Source organism: Ylistrum balloti, unplaced genomic scaffold, assembly GCF_031769215.1.
Source record: "Ylistrum balloti isolate Yb309-2 unplaced genomic scaffold, AGI_CSIRO_Ybal_v1 Utg369730, whole genome shotgun sequence".
In the NCBI taxonomy this organism is placed as follows: domain Eukaryota; kingdom Metazoa; phylum Mollusca; class Bivalvia; order Pectinida; family Pectinidae; genus Ylistrum; species Ylistrum balloti.
Genome location: NW_026781945.1, coordinates 1,298,384 through 1,317,710, shown reverse-complemented (window position 1 = coordinate 1,317,710; position 19,327 = coordinate 1,298,384). Strand labels below are relative to the sequence as shown.

General features: G+C 38.6%; 1 protein-coding gene across 3 annotated transcripts in view; it reads right to left on the bottom strand.

Moving 5' to 3' along the window:
• Positions 1 to 19,327, bottom strand: part of LOC132565629 (myoneurin-like) — a 72,522-nt gene that overhangs the window by 4,188 nt on the left and 49,007 nt on the right. The window contains exons 5-6 of one of the 3 annotated variants that reach the window (XM_060230288.1): positions 6,062 to 6,199; positions 4,796 to 5,861 (exon numbers count right to left, since the gene is read on the bottom strand). The exons of 1 other annotated variant lie outside the window; for it this stretch is intronic. In XM_060230288.1, coding sequence (XP_060086271.1) covers positions 4,900 to 5,861; positions 6,062 to 6,199 — 1,100 coding nt within the window. In that variant the 3' untranslated portion in view covers positions 4,796 to 4,899. Of the gene's footprint in view, positions 1 to 4,795; positions 5,862 to 6,061; positions 6,200 to 14,546; positions 16,396 to 19,327 lie in introns of those variants that run through there. One more of the 3 variants, XM_060230289.1, reaches the window with a different exon arrangement.

Here is a 19,327-nt window from a genome sequence, read left to right as displayed (position 1 = left end):
ACCTTTGTTAAGGAGCTCAGTTGGTAGAGCCTTGGTCTACACAATCTTTGTTAAGGAACTCAGTTGGTAGAGCCTTGGTCTACACACCCCTTTTTAAAGAGCTCAGTTGGTAGAGCCTTGGTTTACACACCCTTTGTTAAAGAGCTCAGTTGGTAGAGCCTTGGTCTACACACCCTTTGTTAAAAGAGCTCAGTTGGTAGAGCCTTGGTCTACACACCCTTAAGACATTTAACTCTATAATGCTCTGACTGGTACGCGATGGGCTCCTCTTCTATCAACGTTGTTCAGTGAGAAAGTCACCAGTTACTACAGCAAGACAGCCTTAATAAACCCATGAAATCAAATACGTAAATCATTAAGGTTTTTTAAACCTCATATCAATCTGTTCAATTTAAAAACAGAGTTTAATTCACCCTAAAATACATGAAAATAGATATTTCAGCTTTAACACAAAAAAAATAACTTCTATAATGGAGACATTTTTCAAAGGATGAGAGTTACCCTTAATACTACTTTGGATATCAACATTAGTACTTGTCTGCCTCTTGTCATAAAGAGTTATTTAGACAGTAAAAAGATGTCAGAACATGTATAATAATATGTGGGGCGTTGTCAGTCAGTAAAGGTCATACCAAATGCTAAGTCAGGATTATTAGACTTTACACATGTCTATCAATTTACATCTCGTTATACCTGTATATAGTATTTCATTGATTCACTGTAAAAGGTTTGTGTGTATTTAATAACATGCTATCTTCAATGACTGTGAATATAGTAAAATTAAATCTCTCAGCATTACCAGCTAAACATTACAGAAAAACCATCTTACTGATAGTAAAATATTACACCCCACAACGACTCCGAGTGTCGACTTGCTCTATGAAGGAAAACATCAACAGCCTACAGACAGTTAAATTATTTTATTTCAATAACAAGAACCAAGCAAGGTTACAGCTAAAAAACATCTATCATAAACAAGGGACATCATTCATATATTTATATTGCACAAACTATTCTCCATAAATTGTAACACTACAGGTATAAACGTATACTGGTGTAAACAGTCTTGAGAACAACAGACATATATACAATGCATTGCAGGGTAGTATCACATCAATCCTGCAGCAAGCACAGGGAGGCAATAGTTACTCTCCAATTTAGGGGTTGGACTCCAGGAGAATGAAATAGCACAGGTTTTTAATTCTACAACTTATCAATACATAATGGTAGGGTTAATACCAGACATAGACAGACTGTCAGATAATGAAACAGCTTTGCTTTTATATTTGAAAATACCCAGCAATATATGATGGTGGGCTTATTACAAGGCATGTATGAACTAATCACCTGATGCACAATATATATTGTTATGCACAAGAATGACTACTTTTAATAGTTCAATATCAAGTGTGATTTCTGATAATTTGTCAACAGTGTGATGTATCTGTCAGAGATTGAGTTACGGATATCATCTGCTAAGCACATTTATTAAACATGATTGTGTTATGTAGTAGACAAACTCAGTCGTAGGTGACAAGAATGATGAAAACTGATAAACTTGTTCAAACACTTAAGGAAGCTCATGTTTTCAGAATACATGATGAGATCCTTATTGTTTGTTAGCTATGTGACTGTCACAGCTATTCAACAATAGTATTTAGTATCACAGCTACAGTCAAAAAAAATCTATAACAAGGAACAGTTTAACAATTTAAACAGTTGTGAAGTTTGTCAGCTGTGCATGGTTGTATGGTTTGTTAGGTTTTATGATTAATCTGTTCTATTGACTGTCTGTTTTTCAGTTGTAATGGCTGCCATTTTATCAGTTATAATGGCTGTCAGTTTGTCAGTTGTAATGGCTGATTGTCAGTTGTAATGGCTGTCAGTTTGTCAGTGGTAATGGCTGTCAGTTTGTCAGTTGTAATGACTGTCAGTTTGTCAGTTGTAATGGCTGTCAGTTTGTCAGTTAAAATGGCAGTCAGTTTGTCAGTTATAATGGCTGTCAGTTTGTCAGTTGTAATGACTGTCAGTTTGTCAGTTGTAATGACTGTCAGTTTGTCAGTTGTAATGGGTGTCAGTTTGTCAATTGTAATGGGTGTCAGTTTGTCAATTGTAATGGGTGTCAGTTTGTCAATTGTAATGGGTGTCAGTTTGTCAATTGTAATTGGTGTCAGTTTGTCAATTGTAATGGGTGTCAGTTTGTCAATTGTAATGGGTGTCAGTTTGTCAGTTGTAATGGCTGTCAGTTGTAATGGGTGTCAGTTTGTCAGTTGTAATGGCTGTCAGTTTGTCAGTTGTAATGGGTGTCAGTTTGTCAGTTGTAATGGCTGTCAGTTTGTCAGTTGTAATGGTCATTGTCTGATCTTCATCAGTCATAGCTTGACCACCGACCTTTGTCCAATGTTACAGCCCTTCCTTTGTCCTTTGCCATAATCAAACCTTTGTCATTTGTCTTTGTTTATAATGTCGGTGAGTGTTATGACATCAAAGTTTATCACATGTCCTACAAATGGCAATGGCTGTAGCAAGGTTGGCATAGCCAAACAGATGATAAAACGCATATTTCTTAGAGTCATATAATTGGCTGTGTTACTATATTCAGTTGTTGTAATCATACAGTTGGCTGTGTTACTACATTCAATTGTTGTAATCATACAGTTGGCTGTGTTACTACATTCAATGGTCGTAATTATACAATTGGCTGTGTTACTACATTCTGTTGTCGTAATCATATAATTGGCTGTGTTACTACATTCAGTTGTCGTAATCATATAATTGGCTGTGTTACTACATTCTGTTGTCGTAATCATACAATTGGCTGTGTTACTGCATTCAGTTGTCGTAATCAAACAGTTGGCTGTGTTACTACATTCAGTTGTCGTAATCATATAATTGGCTGTGTTACTACATTCTGTTGTCGTAATCATATAATTGGCTGTGTTACTACATTCAGTTGTCGTAATCATACAGTCGGCTGTGTTACTACATTCAGTTGTCGTAATCATACAGTTTGCTGTGTTACTGCATTCAGTTGTCGTAATCATACAGTTTGCTGTGTTACTACATTCAGTTGTCGCAATCATATAATTGGCTGTGTTACTACATTCTGTTGTCGTAATCATATAATTGGCTGTGTTACTACATTCAGTTGTCGTAATCATATAATTGGCTGTGTTACTACATTCTGTTGTCGTAATCATACAGTTGGCTGTGTTACTACATTCAGTTGTCGTAATCATATAATTGGCTGTGTTACTACATTCTGTTGTCGTAATCATATAGTTGGCTGTGTTACTACATTCAGTTGTCGTAATCATATAATTGGCTGTGTTACTACATTCTGTTGTCGTAATCATACAGTTGGCTGTGTTACTACATTCAGTTGTCGTAATCATACAGTTTGCTGTGTTACTGCATTCAGTTGTCGTAATCATACAGTTTGCTGTGTTACTACATTCAGTTGTCGCAATCATATAATTGGCTGTGTTACTACATTCTGTTGTCGTAATCATATAATTGGCTGTGTTACTACATTCAGTTGTCGTAATCATATCATTGGCTGTGTTACTACATTCTGTTGTCGTAATCATACAGTTGGCTGTGTTACTACATTCAGTTGTCGTAATCATATAATTGGCTGTGTTACTACATTCTGTTGTCGTAATCATACAGTTGGCTGTGTTACTACATTCAGTTGTCGTAATCATATAATTGGCTGTGTTACTACATTCTGTTGTCGTAATCATACAGTTGGCTGTGTTACTACATTCAGTTGTCGTAATCATATAATTGGCTGTGTTACTACATTCTGTTGTCGTAATCATATAATTGGCTGTGTTACTACATTCAGTTGTCGTAATCATACAGTTTGCTGTGTTACTGCATTCAGTTGTCGTAATCATACAGTTTGCTGTGTTACTACATTCAGTTGTCGTAATCATATAATTGGCTGTGTTACTACATTCTGTTGTCGTAATCATACAGTTGGCTGTGTTACTACATTCAGTTGTCGTAATCATATAATTGGCTGTGTTACTACATTCAGTTGTCATAATCAAACAGTTGGCTGTGTTACTACATTCAGTTGTCATAATCATACAGTTGGCTGTGTTACTACATTCAGTTGTCATAATCATACAGTTGGCTGTGTTACTACATTCAGTTGTCGTAATCATACAGTTGGCTGTGTTACTACATTCAGTTGTCGTAATTATACCATTGGCTGTGTTACTACATTCAGTTGTTGTAATCATACAGTCGGCTGTGTTACTACATTCAATGGTCGTAATTATACCATTGGCTGTGTTACTACATTCAGTTGTCGTAATTATACAATTGGCTGTGTTACTACATTCAGTTGTCGTAATTATACCATTGGCTGTGTTACTACATTCAGTTGTCGTAATTATACAATTGGCTGTGTTACTACATTCAGTTGTCGTAATTATACAATTGGCTGTGTTACTACATTCAGTTGTCGTAATTATACCATTGGCTGTGTTACTACATTCAGTTGTCGTAATTATACCATTGGCTGTGTTACTACATTCAGTTGTTGTAATCATACAGTCGGCTGTGTTACTACATTCAATGGTCGTAATTATACCATTGGCTGTGTTACTACATTCAGTTGTCGTAATTATACAATTGGCTGTGTTACTACATTCAATGGTCGTAATTATACCATTGGCTGTGTTACTACATTCAGTTGTCGTAATTATACAATTGGCTGTGTTACTACATTCAGTTGTCGTAATTATACAATTGGCTGTGTTACTACATTCAGTTGTCGTAATTATACAATTGGCTGTGTTACTACATTCAGTTGTCGTAATTATACAATTGGCTGTGTTACTACATTCAGTTGTCGTAATTATACAATTGGCTGTGTTACTACATTCAGTTGTCGTAATCATACAATTGGCTGTAGAAGAGATTATGGAGGATGTAGCTATACTGTTTGAGTTTTTCAGAGGGATATGTGGGAACCAGACCAGTCTTGTTTTTACAATATATGTTTACAACAGAATCCTCATTGAACTCCTGGTGATCTGAGAGCATTTTGGCAATAGTGGCCTTGAGACAAATGTTAGTGTATGTGATAGACAGTCCAGCAGAGTCAGATATATCTGCCATCATCTTTAGAATTGTGTTATGACCCATTGGGCCCAGGTACCAAAACCGCGAGTTGCACTGCTTTGATTCTATTGACCGCTGGAAAAAGTCATCATGCACATGGCCCAGCTTGGAGATATACAGAGACATGCTTCGTACAGGGCAGTGTGGACTGTCTGGTATCTCATACATTCTCATGTGCCAGTTCCAGTCATGCATTTCAGAAAAGGTCTCAATTTTCGGCATTTCTTTTTCTAGATTTAATCTGTAATAATTAAGTCCATGTTCATCTGTCTCCAGTAAAAAGGAGTCTTTGGTCAGGGTCCGTATTGCTTCTTTGCCCTTGATTCCAAAATGTAGTGTCAGATCAAACCAGACTTTCCTGACTATAGACAAAGGATTGCAAGTGGATAGAACCCCTGATAACATGAGCTTTGAGATGTCTTCACATGACAGACATTTTTTAATGGTGGTACGTTCCCTGCCTTTGTCCCGATCACAAAGTTTCTCCAGCACTGCATTGGAGGAGGCAAATGCATCACTCTTCAGTACAGAGTAGACTGAGCCGATAGGAAGACTTTGCATGTAGCGATTCATACTAGCCCTGATACCGACGAGTGTTGAGCGGGTATAAGGTTTCCCATCTCGTGTGCTGGCTCCTGCATAGAAGTGTTCGAGACAATTATTAAGGGTGACTGCATCCATTGTTTCAACGTTGTTGGACATCCCGTGCAAAGCTAACCACTCTGTAACACAAGAGAGAACACCATGGCAATGGTTATATACACAAAAATAACATCAATATTTGTCTCTCATTCTAAAGGGAAATTAGAAATATTTATTTCTCAAAATGTGATTTATTTCAAATGTCCTAACAGAAGACATTGAAGAAATGAACAAAGTTTTTCAATAATCCGATTACTAGATTATAATAAAGGGAGCTAACCTTTTACGAGTTTGATGTCCCGCATTGTTCGCATTCGGGTGCCAGCTAGGTACTGTTTCCTCTCCGCGATATACACCGGCTGCTGCTCCACACAGATAACATCGTCGTCTTCCTCATCTTCCTCAACAACATCCCCTGCTGTAAAATGGTGGAGCTTTACATTACGTCAAGTCAGAACATGTGATTTCCTAACTACAAAACATGCTCTGCTGTTTATCATGCAATTTACCTCAACACAAATGTATACCTAAGTATAGGCCTTTCATAGCTTTATATAGTAACATCTGTCAACAGAGAACAACACTTCCATCCTACCTAGTACTCAGCCAGGTCAGTAACATGTTATAGGTCAAGGTCAAGGTCACACTGAATAAGTTTGTTTACTATAAACTATTATGTCTAAGGTCAAAAGTCAAGGACAACACTTTCTATTTTGTTTGTCTCTGATCTAATAAATACATTGTATTGAAGAATACTAAGTAGCAATCGTCTCCCCATTTACTACAAAAGTTGTATGGGGTATTCCCTGGAAAAGAATCAACACTTTTGATAAAATATCTGATGCTTAATGTTATCATAAATGATCACAGAAAACATCATACATTTCTCAAAAAGAAAAACATAAGCTGATATTTTTTTGTATTTTTTAATCAGGTAAGTCATATCTGTACAAACCACTCAATATTAATTCAGAATGAACAAAGTCTTTTCTGTACAAATCACTCCATGTAAATTCTGTATGGACAAAGTTGTACTAACCATCCAATATTATCTATATTTGGACAAAGTCATTGATCTATGTACCTGGCTGATTCTGCACCTTTGCCGTTCTCCGGTACCTTTACTCAGCACACAGTCCTATAATCTGATTCAGCACCGCTGCCCATCTCCTGTACCTTTACTCAGCACAAAGTCCTGTCATCTGATTCAGTGCCGATGGCCATCTCCCGTACCTTTATTCAGCACAAAGTCCTATACTCTGATTCAGTGCCGATGCCAATCTCCGGTACCTTTACTCAGCACAAAGTCCTGTCATCTGATCCTTTACTCATCACAAAGTCCTGTCATCTGATTCAGCACTGATGCCCATCTCCCGTACCTTTACTCATCACAAAGTCCTGTCATCTGATTCAGTGCCGATGCCCATCTCCCGTACCTTTACTCATCACAAAGTCCTGTCATCTGATTCAGTGCCGATGCCCATCTCCCGTACCTTTACTCAGCACAAAGTCCTGTCATCTGATTCAGTGCCGATGCCCATCTCCCGTACCTTTACTCAGCACAAAGTCCTGTCATCTGATTCAGTGCCGATGCCCATCTCCCGTACCTTTACTCAGCACAAAGTCCTGTCATCTGATTCAGCACCGATGCCCATCTCCCGTACCTTTACTCAGCTAAAAGTTCTGTCATCTGATTCAGCACCGATACCCATCTCCCGTACCTTTACTCAGCACAAAGTCCTGTCATCTGATTCAGCACCGATGCCCATCTCCCGTACCTTTACTCAGCACAAAGTCCTTTAATCTGTTTTCAGTAGTCTGATTCAACACTGAGCTTTAATTTTGTTTGATTCACTATCACTGAGACCTGTCCTTTATACATGATGATATTTTATCACAACATCCTGGTACACTGTACAGATTTTACAATCAGTTAGAGATTCCTGGACACTAATTACAGTATAAATCCAATATATATATTATAAATGTTCTTTACAAAGCCAAGAAATCTTTAAAAAAAAGTGCTTATATACCACTACTAAACAATATCATTTCAACTTCAGCAGTCATTGGAATGGAAAATACCTAGACATTAAAATCAGAGCCAATAGAAATGCTACATTATTCTAGAATATCAGATCAGCGTATTGAAGTCTTGACATAGTTCTGGCCATATCGATAACGTTGACTTGGGGATTTTTCCTCCAGTATGGAAATCTCTTTTCCACGATACAAAAGTTTGTTGCCAACAACATCAAACTCATGTCTACATCTCTGAAAATGGCGGATAGCATTCCTCTGCTCCTGTGTTCGAAGTCTGACTGGGATTCTAAATGTTCCTGTCATGAGTTGGAATATCGTATTGTATTTCTCGAGAGTCAAAGGTCGTGGCTTCTTGGCCCTGCCTGTTACCCCAAGGGAAGACTCACCCAGGTCATCTGAACGAAAAAAAGAAAATAAGGACCATTTAGCTGTAGTAGAGGCAGAGATGAACGTTTTCAATAGGGTGTGTGTTAATATGGTGTCAGTGATAGACCCTGTTACACCTTAGGGCTATGTTGTAATACATACAGAACATGTGTACCCTGTGATCCAACATCTGATGCAACAGCTGAGACTTTGGTGGTGAGTTTGAAGTCTCTATTGAGGATCAAGATTTAAATACTTCATGGATTTACACACAATATAACATTACTTGATTTATCATACTTGTTATAACATTAAGCCACGCCTGCTGGTAAAAACAGTATCAGAGTGTAAATATGTGGTATCTAACGTTTCTGTGTTTCATTTCTGTTGGACATAGCCAAACCCCACCTGGAAAGCATTGCCAATATAGCCAATCAGCAACAAGAAAGAATAGCCAATCCCAAAGTGGACAAAATAGCTATAATCCCCATCAAGATGACATAGCCAATCCCCACCTGGAAAACATAGCCAATCAACAACAAGAAAGCATAGCCAATCCCCAACAGGACAACATAGCCAATCCCCAACAGGCCAACATAGCCAATCCCCAACAGGACAACACAGTCAATCCCCAACAGGCCAACATAGCCAATCCCCAACAGGACAACATAGCATATCCCAAACAAGTCAACATAGCCAATCCCCAACAAGACAACACAGTCAATCCCCACCTGGAAAACATAGCCAATCCCCAACAGGCCAACATAGCCAATCCCCAACAGGACAACATAGCCAATCCCCAACAGGCCAACATAGCCAATCCCCAACAGGACAACATAGCCAATCCCCAACAGGCCAACATAGCCAATCCCCAACAAGTCAACATAGCCAATCCCCAACAAGACAACACAGTCAATCCCCACCTGGAAAACATAGCCAATCAACGAGAAGAAAGCATAGCCAATCCCTAACAGGACAAGATAGCCAATCCCCAACAGGACAACATAGCCAATCAACAACAGACAACATAGCCAAACCCCAACAGGACAACATAGCTAATCCCCAACAGACAACATAGCCAATCCTCAACAGGACAACATAGTATATCCCCCACAGACAACATAGCCAATCCCCAACAGGACAACATAGCCAATCCCCAACAGGCCAACATAGCCAATCCCCAACAGGACAACATAGCCAATCCCCAACAGGCCAACATAGCCAATCCCCAACAGGACAACATAGCCAATCCCCAACAGGCCAACATAGCCAATCCCCAACAGGCCAACATAGCCAATCCCCAACAGGACAACATAGCATATCCCAAACAAGTCAACATAGCCAATCCCCAACAAGACAACACAGTCAATCCCCACCTGGAAAACATAGCCAATCAACGAGAAGAAAGCATAGCCAATCCCTAACAGGACAAGATAGCCAATCCCCAACAGGCCAACATAGCCAATCAACAACAGACAACATAGCCAAACCCCAACAGGACAACATAGCTAATCCCCAACAGACAACATAGCCAATCCTCAACAGGACAACATAGTATATCCCCAACAGGACAACATAGCCAATCCCCAACAGGACAACATAGCATATCCCAAACAAGTCAACATAGCCAATCCCCAACAGGACAACACAGTCAATCCCCACCTGGAAAACATAGCCAATCAACGAGAAGAAAGCATAGCCAATCCCCAACAGACAACATAGCCAATCCTCAACAGGACAACATAGTATATCCCCCACAGACAACATAGCCAAACCCCAACAGGACAACATAGCTAATCCCCAACAGACAACATAGCCAATCCTCAACAGGACAACATAGTATATCCCCCACAGACAACATAGCCAATCCCCAACAGGACAACATAGCCAATCCCCAATCAGGAAAACTTAACTGATCCACAGGGATTTTGGGTTGAAATCGAGAACCAAGGAGAGACATGTGATTTCAAGCTCACTTAAATTAGATGATTTTTTGAGCTATTTTATTGTGATTCCAATCAAAGAGCTGCTTTATTTATCTAAGTAAGTAATATTTTATGAAATAACAAAATTCAAATGCAATACTTTTATCAAATAAAAAAGCACTTTATGATGTCTGAAACATTCTCAAGGTGAAGGTCTCCAGTCAACGTCAAACAATTTTAAGGTGAATGTCCCCACTTGAGGTCAAAACAGTTCAAGGTGAAGGTTATCACTAGAGGTCAAAAAATTTCAAAGTGAAGGTCATCTACTTCTCAAGTAAAGTGCAACTTTCAGGTCTCATTAAAAAAAAGGAGTTAATTCACTCAAGAAACATATCAATAAAATTTAGAAACTAAAACACATATTCATCTTCAAATTGTTTATTATAAAAGAATCACACATATTCACATGAGATTGGCAGCTATAAAGAAATTACAAATAAAGAAAATCAAAAGCTGCTTCCTATCAGCTAATACACTTACATGGCACATGATTTTCTCTACAGTATAACAGTTTGACAAGGTTTTAATATTGCTAAAATTTACAATGGGAACACATTCTATTAAACATAAAATCTTTTACCTTCATAGATTGTCCCCTGTATAATGGAATATAAACACATTCTGATCCAAGCACCTCCTCTTACATCAATATTACATAATTATACTAGTTCTGAATAGGTTATTCTCTACATATCAGAATCTCTCAAGGACCAAGGTAGGTAGGAAATCAGGATTCAGTGGAGAGGGGCGAGAGTCTCAAGGTTACGGAGTGGGGATTCAGTGGAGATTTACAGAGGAGGAAGTGCAGATTCAGTGGGGAGGGAATGGAGGTTCTGTGGTTATGAAATTTTGCTTGGAGGAAGTGGAAATTCAGTTGAAATTCAGATATAAAAGAGGCGACAATTTAGAGGAAAAGAAGTGAAGATTCAGTGGAGAGTAAGTGGGGAGTAAGTGGGGAGAGAGTGGGGTTAGTGGAAAGGCAGTGGAGATCAAATGGGAAGGGAATGTGTATCAAGTGGGATGGGAATTAGGGTGAAGTGGGAAGGAAGCGGGAATCAAGTGGGAAGAAAGCAGGAATCAAGTGGGAAGGAAGTGGGGATTAAGTGGGAAGGGAATGTGTATCAAGTGGGAAGGGAGTGGGGTCAAGTGGGAAAGGAGTGGGGTCAAGTGGGAAAGGAGTGGGATCAAGTGGGATGGGAGTGGGGATCAAGTGGGAAGGAAGCGGGAATCAAGTGGGAAGGAAGTGGGGATCAAGTGGGAAGGGAATGTGTATCAAGTGGGAAGGGAGTGGGGATCAAGTGGGAAGGGAGTGGGGTCAAGTGGGAAAGGAGTGGGATCAAGTGGGATGGGAGTGGGGATCAAGTGGGAAGGGAGTTAGGATCAAGTGAGAAGGGAATTAGTTAGGGTCAAGTGGAAAGGGAGTGGGGATCAAGTGAGAATGGAGTTAGGATCAAGTGAGAAAGGACTGGGGATTTCAGAAATTAAACAGGTGCAGAACTTTGAAGGAAAGGTTTATGATTTTGAAAACATATCTCAAAATTTAGTATTGGCCTCAAAATCAAAGTCCAAAGAACAGTAAATTTTGTGAAAAGCAATGGTAAGAAAAAATCAACATTTAATCTTCCTGACTTCAAAGTCTTTTAAAAACTTAAAAATTTTGAGATGGGATGCTGATGAAGAAGCCTGGAGAAGAGCATTACAAAATGGTCGCTCGTAACCAGTGAGGTGATGAGTTGAATGAAACCAAATCTGTTTTTGGCTTGTATATTTTCATTATAACTTGCCTACTAAAATTTATTTCAGTTTTTTATGTATCAAAGTGTAAATGAAAGTAAATGAATGTCAATTAATGGCGACCATGAATGATGACCACAGGCAGCATTACATATACAATATTAAACTAGCAAGGACATGGATATTTCTCTTGTATATTTAACTTATCAAACGATTCATAGCAGTTCAACGAGCAGTACCAGACAAACTAAACATGCCCCTTTAAAGCCCCACCCCCCTTCCTCAGTTTGGAAGCTCTAGATGACAGGTACATAAACAAAGATTAATCAAGTTAATGTAAAGCTATTGGTAGATAGATGGAGGTTGTTATCATTGAATGCCATTGATATAAGTAAGCCTCATGTTGGAGTCAGTAAACTGATACAGCAACACAGAATAAACTGATACAGCAACAAAGAATATATAGACAGTGTTGGTAGCTAGGTAAACTGATACAGCAACACAGAATATATAGACAGTGTTGGTAACTAGGTAACCTGATACAGCAACACAGAATATATAGACAATGTTGGTAGCTAGGTAAACTGATACAGCAACACAGAATATAAAGACAATGTTGGTTGCTAGGTAAACTGATACAGCAACACAGAATATATAGACAGTGTTGGTAGCTAGGTAAACTGATACAGCAACACAGAATATATAGACAATGTTGGTAGCTAGGTAAACTGATACAGCAACAAAGAATATATAGACAGTGTTGGTAGCTAGGTAAACTGATACAGCAACACAGAATATATAGACAGTGTTGGTAGCTAGGTAAACTGATACAGCAACACAGAATATATAGACAGTGTTGGTAGCTAGGTAAACTGATACAGCAACACAGAATATATAGACAATGTTGGTAGCTAGGTAAACTGATACAGCAACGAAGAATATATAGACAGTGTTGGTAGCTAGGTAAACTGATACAGCAGCACAGAATATATAGACAATGTTGGTAGCTAGGTAAACTGATACAACAACAAAGAATATATAGACAGTGTTGGTAGCTTAAAGTAAACTGATACAGCAACACAGAATATATAGACAATGTTGGTAGGTACGTAAACTGATACAGCAACACAGAATATATAGACAGTGTTGGTAGCTAGGTAAACTGATACAGCAACACAGAATATATAGACAGTGTTGGTAGCTAGGTAAACTGATACAGCAACACAGAATATATAGACAATGTTGTCAGCTAGGTAACCTGATACAGCAACACGAATATATAGACAATGTTGGTAGCTAGGTAAACTGATAAAGCAACACAGAATATATAGACAATGTTGTCAGCTAGGTAACCTGATACAGCAACACAGAATATATAGACAATGTTGTCAGCTAGGTAAACTGATAAAGCAACACAGAATATATAGACAATGTTGTCAGCTAGGTAACCTGATACAGCAACACAGAATATATAGACAGTGTTGGTAGCTAGGTAAACTGATACAGCAACACAGAATATAAAGACAATGTTGGTTGCTAGGTAAACTGATACAGCAACACAGAATATATAGACAGTGTTGGTAGCTAGGTAAACTGATACAGCAACACAGAATATATAGACAGTGTTGGTAGCTAGGTAAACTGATACAGCAACACAGAATATATAGACAGTGTTGTCAGCTAGGTAACCTGATACAGCAACACAGAATATATAGACAGTGTTGGTAGCTAGGTAAACTGATACAGCAACACAGAATATATAGACAGTGTTGGTAGCTAGGTAAACTGATACAGCAACACAGAATATATAGACAATGTTGTCAGCTAGGTAACCTGATACAGCAACACAGAATATATAGACAGTGTTGGTAGCTAGGTAAATATTACGTTGGTGTCAGTAAACTGATACAAGCTTACTAATGCCTGGATTGTCACCATATTTACTAACCTGTACGACCAAATATTCACCAATCCATACCTGGATAGTCACAAGGTTTACTCACTCTTACAACTGGTGATTCACCAAGCTTACTAATAACTGGATTCTCACCATATTTACTAACCTGTACAACCAAATATTCACCAATCCATACCTGGATAGTCACAAGGTTTACTCACTCTTACAACTGGTGATTCACCAAGCTTACTAATAACTGGATTCTCACCATATTTACTAACCTGTACAACCAAGTATTCACCAATCCATACCTGGATAGTCACAAGGTTTACTCACTCTTACAACTGGTGATTCACCAAGCTTACTAATGCCTGGATTGTCACCATATTTACTAACCTGTACAACCAAGTATTCACCAATCCATACCTAGATAGTCACTTAACTTAGTCATTCCTGGACAACTATCAACCTCGTTAATCAAATCTTGTGAAAAATTACCTTTATCTATGTAGCTACATATAGTACAAATGCATACAAATATTAGATATAGTGAAAAGTGTGGATGCATTTACAATGTACTGGTGTAATGTAGATTAATCAAAATAATATGTTTCTACTTCTGCAGGTTTTACATATCCACCATCAATAACTAGTGACTGGCCTCATTCAGCAAATGTTCCAACATGAGAATAAGGCCAATCCCCTCCCCCACCCTCCCTCCACTTTTTTTTGTACATAACTCTCCATCTGTAAAGGTGAACATTGTTATTTATTCAACATTCATTGCTCTTAGTAGATGCTCTGGACTAAACATTTCATGGCAACACTACATTCCCGAGACCACATGTTGCTTCATGAAAAACAAGCTAAAAATGGTTTAAGTCTCTTAACACAAAAAGATTTCACTGTAAATCCATTTTTTTAAAAAATTTTTATGAGCGAAACAAGTTGGCAAAATCTCGCTACCACAAATTAAAACATGGAGACAATAGTGTATGTGATATCATCTATTTCTTTAAAGCGAACAGCTGCAAACTTGTGACGCAGAAATCACTAAAGTAAGTAGTAGCAAAAGAATATTGGTTTCTACAGCAGTTATATAGAACAGTTACCAGAACACAAGGTAACGAATACTATAACAAGTCAGCTGCTAGTTTGACATCAACACAAAATAAGATATTTCAGCAATGGTTATTAAGAGTTATAAAACGACCAATCAAACATGGTATTGCCATTTCACTACTTCTACATATATGTTTGTCTTATAAAATCTACAACATTCATTCTGGAAATACATTGTCTAGAACTGTTTGACTAGAAGCAATATGGCGATGTCCAGTACCAGACAGGAAGCAGTAAGCAGGGCAAAGTAATGGTAGACTTTGGTCATGCCAGGCGCCAAATAGACAAGATATTCTGATAGAAATACAAGCTTATATGGCTCAACCTACCTGTAGTGCTGTACACAGTTCAATAATCAAAGCTTATTTATATATGCAAATGAATTAAAAGTTCAAATCAACATGGAATTGCTCTTGATAAGGTGTAAAAATGTCTACTTTTCACCTGCCAGTACATAAACTTATTTGGTTTAACGAGAAGTCAAAGGCGAATAACTTCAGTTAGTGTCTGTTTGGTACATGATCTGATGTATGAGAATAGAGTTAGTGTGGAGATCATCAGCTTTCGCGTTGGAGTAGGTAGGTAGTGATTTGGTCGACTTGTTTCGGGGGTCCATACCCATTGTTGTCTCCACACTGTAACCCTTCCTCTCCAGAAGGTCCGCAATGGTTACTCGGATACTGCTGTTGGTGTATGTACGACTCAGACATGCATCTTCTGCCATCTTGGACATGAGGCAGGCAAGAACACCATGCCCAACTGGAGACTCGTACCACACCATGTCATTTGGATGCACATGCCCTTTTGGTCGCTGGAAGAATGCGTCTTTGTTCGGATTACGTTTGGACAGGTACTTGTCCATGCTTTTAACTGGACACATTGGGTTACCGATAATTTCATACATGCGGCCATCCCAATTCCAATACTGCATCTCCATACATGACCTTGCCCTTTGAATTTTGATACTATGATTGAGCCTATAGAATTTTCTACCTTTTTCGTCTGTTTCTAAGATAAAAGAATCCTGTGTTAGTCCTCTCAGGGCAGATTGTCCCCCACATCCAAGATGCAGTGTGAGGTCATACCACACCTTCCTGAACAGGCCCAGCGGTGTATCAAGGTTTAGACACCCTGAGGATATCAAAAGTGACACATCCGATGAGGTCATTGGGATCTTCATCGGAGCCTTGGGTTTTATCGGTGTCTCTGACAAACTCTCTCGCAGGTTGTCAAGTAGATTATTAGAAGGCTGGAATACATTTGAGTGTTTGATGTGTGACTTCCATTCTGGGGTAAGATTGGAGAGGTAACGCATAATGCTGTTGCGGACATCAGTGAGTGTGCTGACATGATACATTTCCCCACGTTTGGATTTGGCCTCGAGATAAAACTTGGACAGACAATCATTGAGCTGTGATGGGGGAAATGCTTCAAAGTCGACAGATAGGTTCAAACTAACCAGGAATCCTACAACCAAATGAACACATCATAAATTATACATAAACAGTGATGTTGGGAAACCTCATACCGTTAAATGAAAAAAGATTTCGCCGTGCTTCAATTATTCATATTCTAGAAAATCATCAAGAAGATTATTTTTGGATAGCTTACTGCTTTTGACATGAAAACAAAATTGATTTACAGATAAATATGAAAAATCTTTAAATTTGTTTATTTGTTGATTAAAATAGTTAAAAATTCATGTCATATCCTGCAATGATGGTAAGAGCCTTTTAGCAGCAACTGACATTTATGTAACAAAGGCAACAAATTATATGGATAGGATCAAAGAAATAAGCCCTACCTCCATTAATAGGCTCAAAGATATAACCCATACCTACATGGATAGGCTCAAAGAAGTAAGCCCTACCTACATGGATAGGATCAAAGAAGTAAGCCCTACCTACATGGATAGGATCAAAGAAGTAAGCCCTACCTACATGGATAGGATCAAAGAAGTAAGCCCTACCTACATGGATAGGATCAAAGAAGTAAGCCCTACCTACATGGATAGGCTCAAAGAAATAAGTCCTACCTACATGGATAGGATCAAAGAAGTAAGCCCTACCTACATGGATAGGATCAAAGAAGTAAGTCCTACCTACATGGATAGGCTCAAAGAAGTAAGCCCTACCTACATGGATAGGATCATAGAAGTAAGCCCTACTTACATGGATAGGCTCAGAGATGTAAGACCTACATGGATAGGCTCAAAGAAGTAAGCCCTACCTACATGGATAGGCTCAAAGAAGTAAGCCCTACTTACATGGAAAGGCTCAAAGAAGTAAGCCCTACCTACATGGATAGGATCAAAGAAGTAAGCCCTACTTACATGGATAGGATCAAAGAAGTAAGCCCTACCTACATGGATAGGATCAAAGAAGTAAGCCCTACCTACATGGATAGGATCAAAGAAATAAACCTAATGTAACACATATTGTAGTGATGTACTTACTATGATTATTATCACTAAAGCAGATGGCGGCCAAAATATTTATGGGAATACATGCTCTTCTTGTATCTTTCACATATTTTAATAGTTTTGGCAAAATCTAAAGGTTTCAATACCACAGCATATGCATTTTATAGCAATATCATTCTGATGGAAAATAAAAATCAGAATTTACAATTCATGTTCTATGTATTGGATATATGTATAGGATGATATGATCAGTGATTTTGTGATTAAGATTGAATACCTGCAATCATATAGAATCCAAAATAAATTATAAAAATTCCAAAAACTTTATAGCAAAGGTTTAACTATCCCACTTTTAAATCAAAACTTCAATTTTTAAAACTAACACACCTTGTTGATGTTTGTTGCTTTATCTAAGAAATGAAGTTCTTTCAACTTTTCCAGTCATCTTTTAAAAGTATCAGCTATATCTCCCATTTTGTATTCAGATTTCCTACCTTGATTCAGGCAAACTAAAATTTAATTTCGACTTTCAAAAAATCTGAATTAATTCAGCCAGAGATTGTAGAATCAAAGCCAAATCTGTAAACTGTTTAATTTATTTTTTCATTTGAATTTCTTTTTGCTGTAGTGCATTCAGTTGCTACCACATAACCTACAGCAAAAAAGCCAGGCTGTGGACAGGTCACTACCATATTACCTTCAGTAAATCGGCCAGTTAGTGGATCAGGCCCCTACCGTATTACCGACAGTAAATGGGCCAGCTAGTGGATCAGGTCACTACCATATAAGCTATAGTAAATGGGCCAGCTAGTGTATAGGTCACTACTGTATTACCTATAGTAAATGGGCCAGCTAGTGGATAGGTCTCTACCATATTACCTACAGTAAATGGGCCAGCTAGTGGAACAGGTCACTACCATATTACCTATAGTAAATGGGCCAGCTAGCGGATCAGGTCACTACCGTATTACCTAAAGTAAATGGGCAAGCTAATGGACAGGTCACTACCATATTACCTTCAGTAAATGGGCCAGCTAGTGTATAGGTCACTACCGTATTACCTACAGTAAATGGGCCAGCTAGTGGATCAGGTTTCTATCATATTACAGACAGTAAATGGGCCAGCTAGTGGATCAGGTTTCTATCATATTACCTACAGTAAATGGGCCAGGCTGTGGACAGGTCACTACCATATTACCTTCAGTAAATGGGCCAGCTAGTGTATAGGTCACTACCATATTACCTACAGTAAATGGGCCAGGCTGTGGACAGGTCACTACCATATTACCTTCAGTAAATGGGCCAGCTAGTGTATAGGTCACTACCATATTACCTACAGTAAATGGGCCAGACTGTGGACAGGTCACTACCATATTACCTCCAGTAAACTGGCCATCTAGTGGACAGGTCACTACCATATTACCAACAGTAATGGGCCAACTAGTGGACAGGTCACTACCATATTACCTACAGTAAAGGGGCCAGCTAGTGTATAGGTCACTACCGTATTACCTACAGTAAATGGGCCAACTAGTGGATCAGGTTTCTATCATATTACAGACAGTAAATGGGCCAGCTAGTGGATCAGGTCACTACCATATAAGCTATAGTAAATGGGCCAGCTAGTGTATATGTCACTACCGTATTACCTACAGTAAATGGGCCAGCTAGTGGATCAGGTCACTACCTTATTACCTACAGTAAATGGGCCAGCTAGTGGATCAGGTTACTACCATATAACCTAGAGTAAATGGGCCAGCTAGTGGATAGGTCACTACCGTATTACCTATAGTAAGTGGGCCAGCTAGTGGATAAGTCACTACCGTATTACCTATAGTATTGGGCCAGCTAGTGGATCAGGTCACTACCGTATTACCTACAGTAAATGGGACAGCTAGTGGATCAGTTTTTACATATCACCTACAGTAAAGGCACAGGTAATTCCATGGGGTCCTAACATATTACCTACACATAATG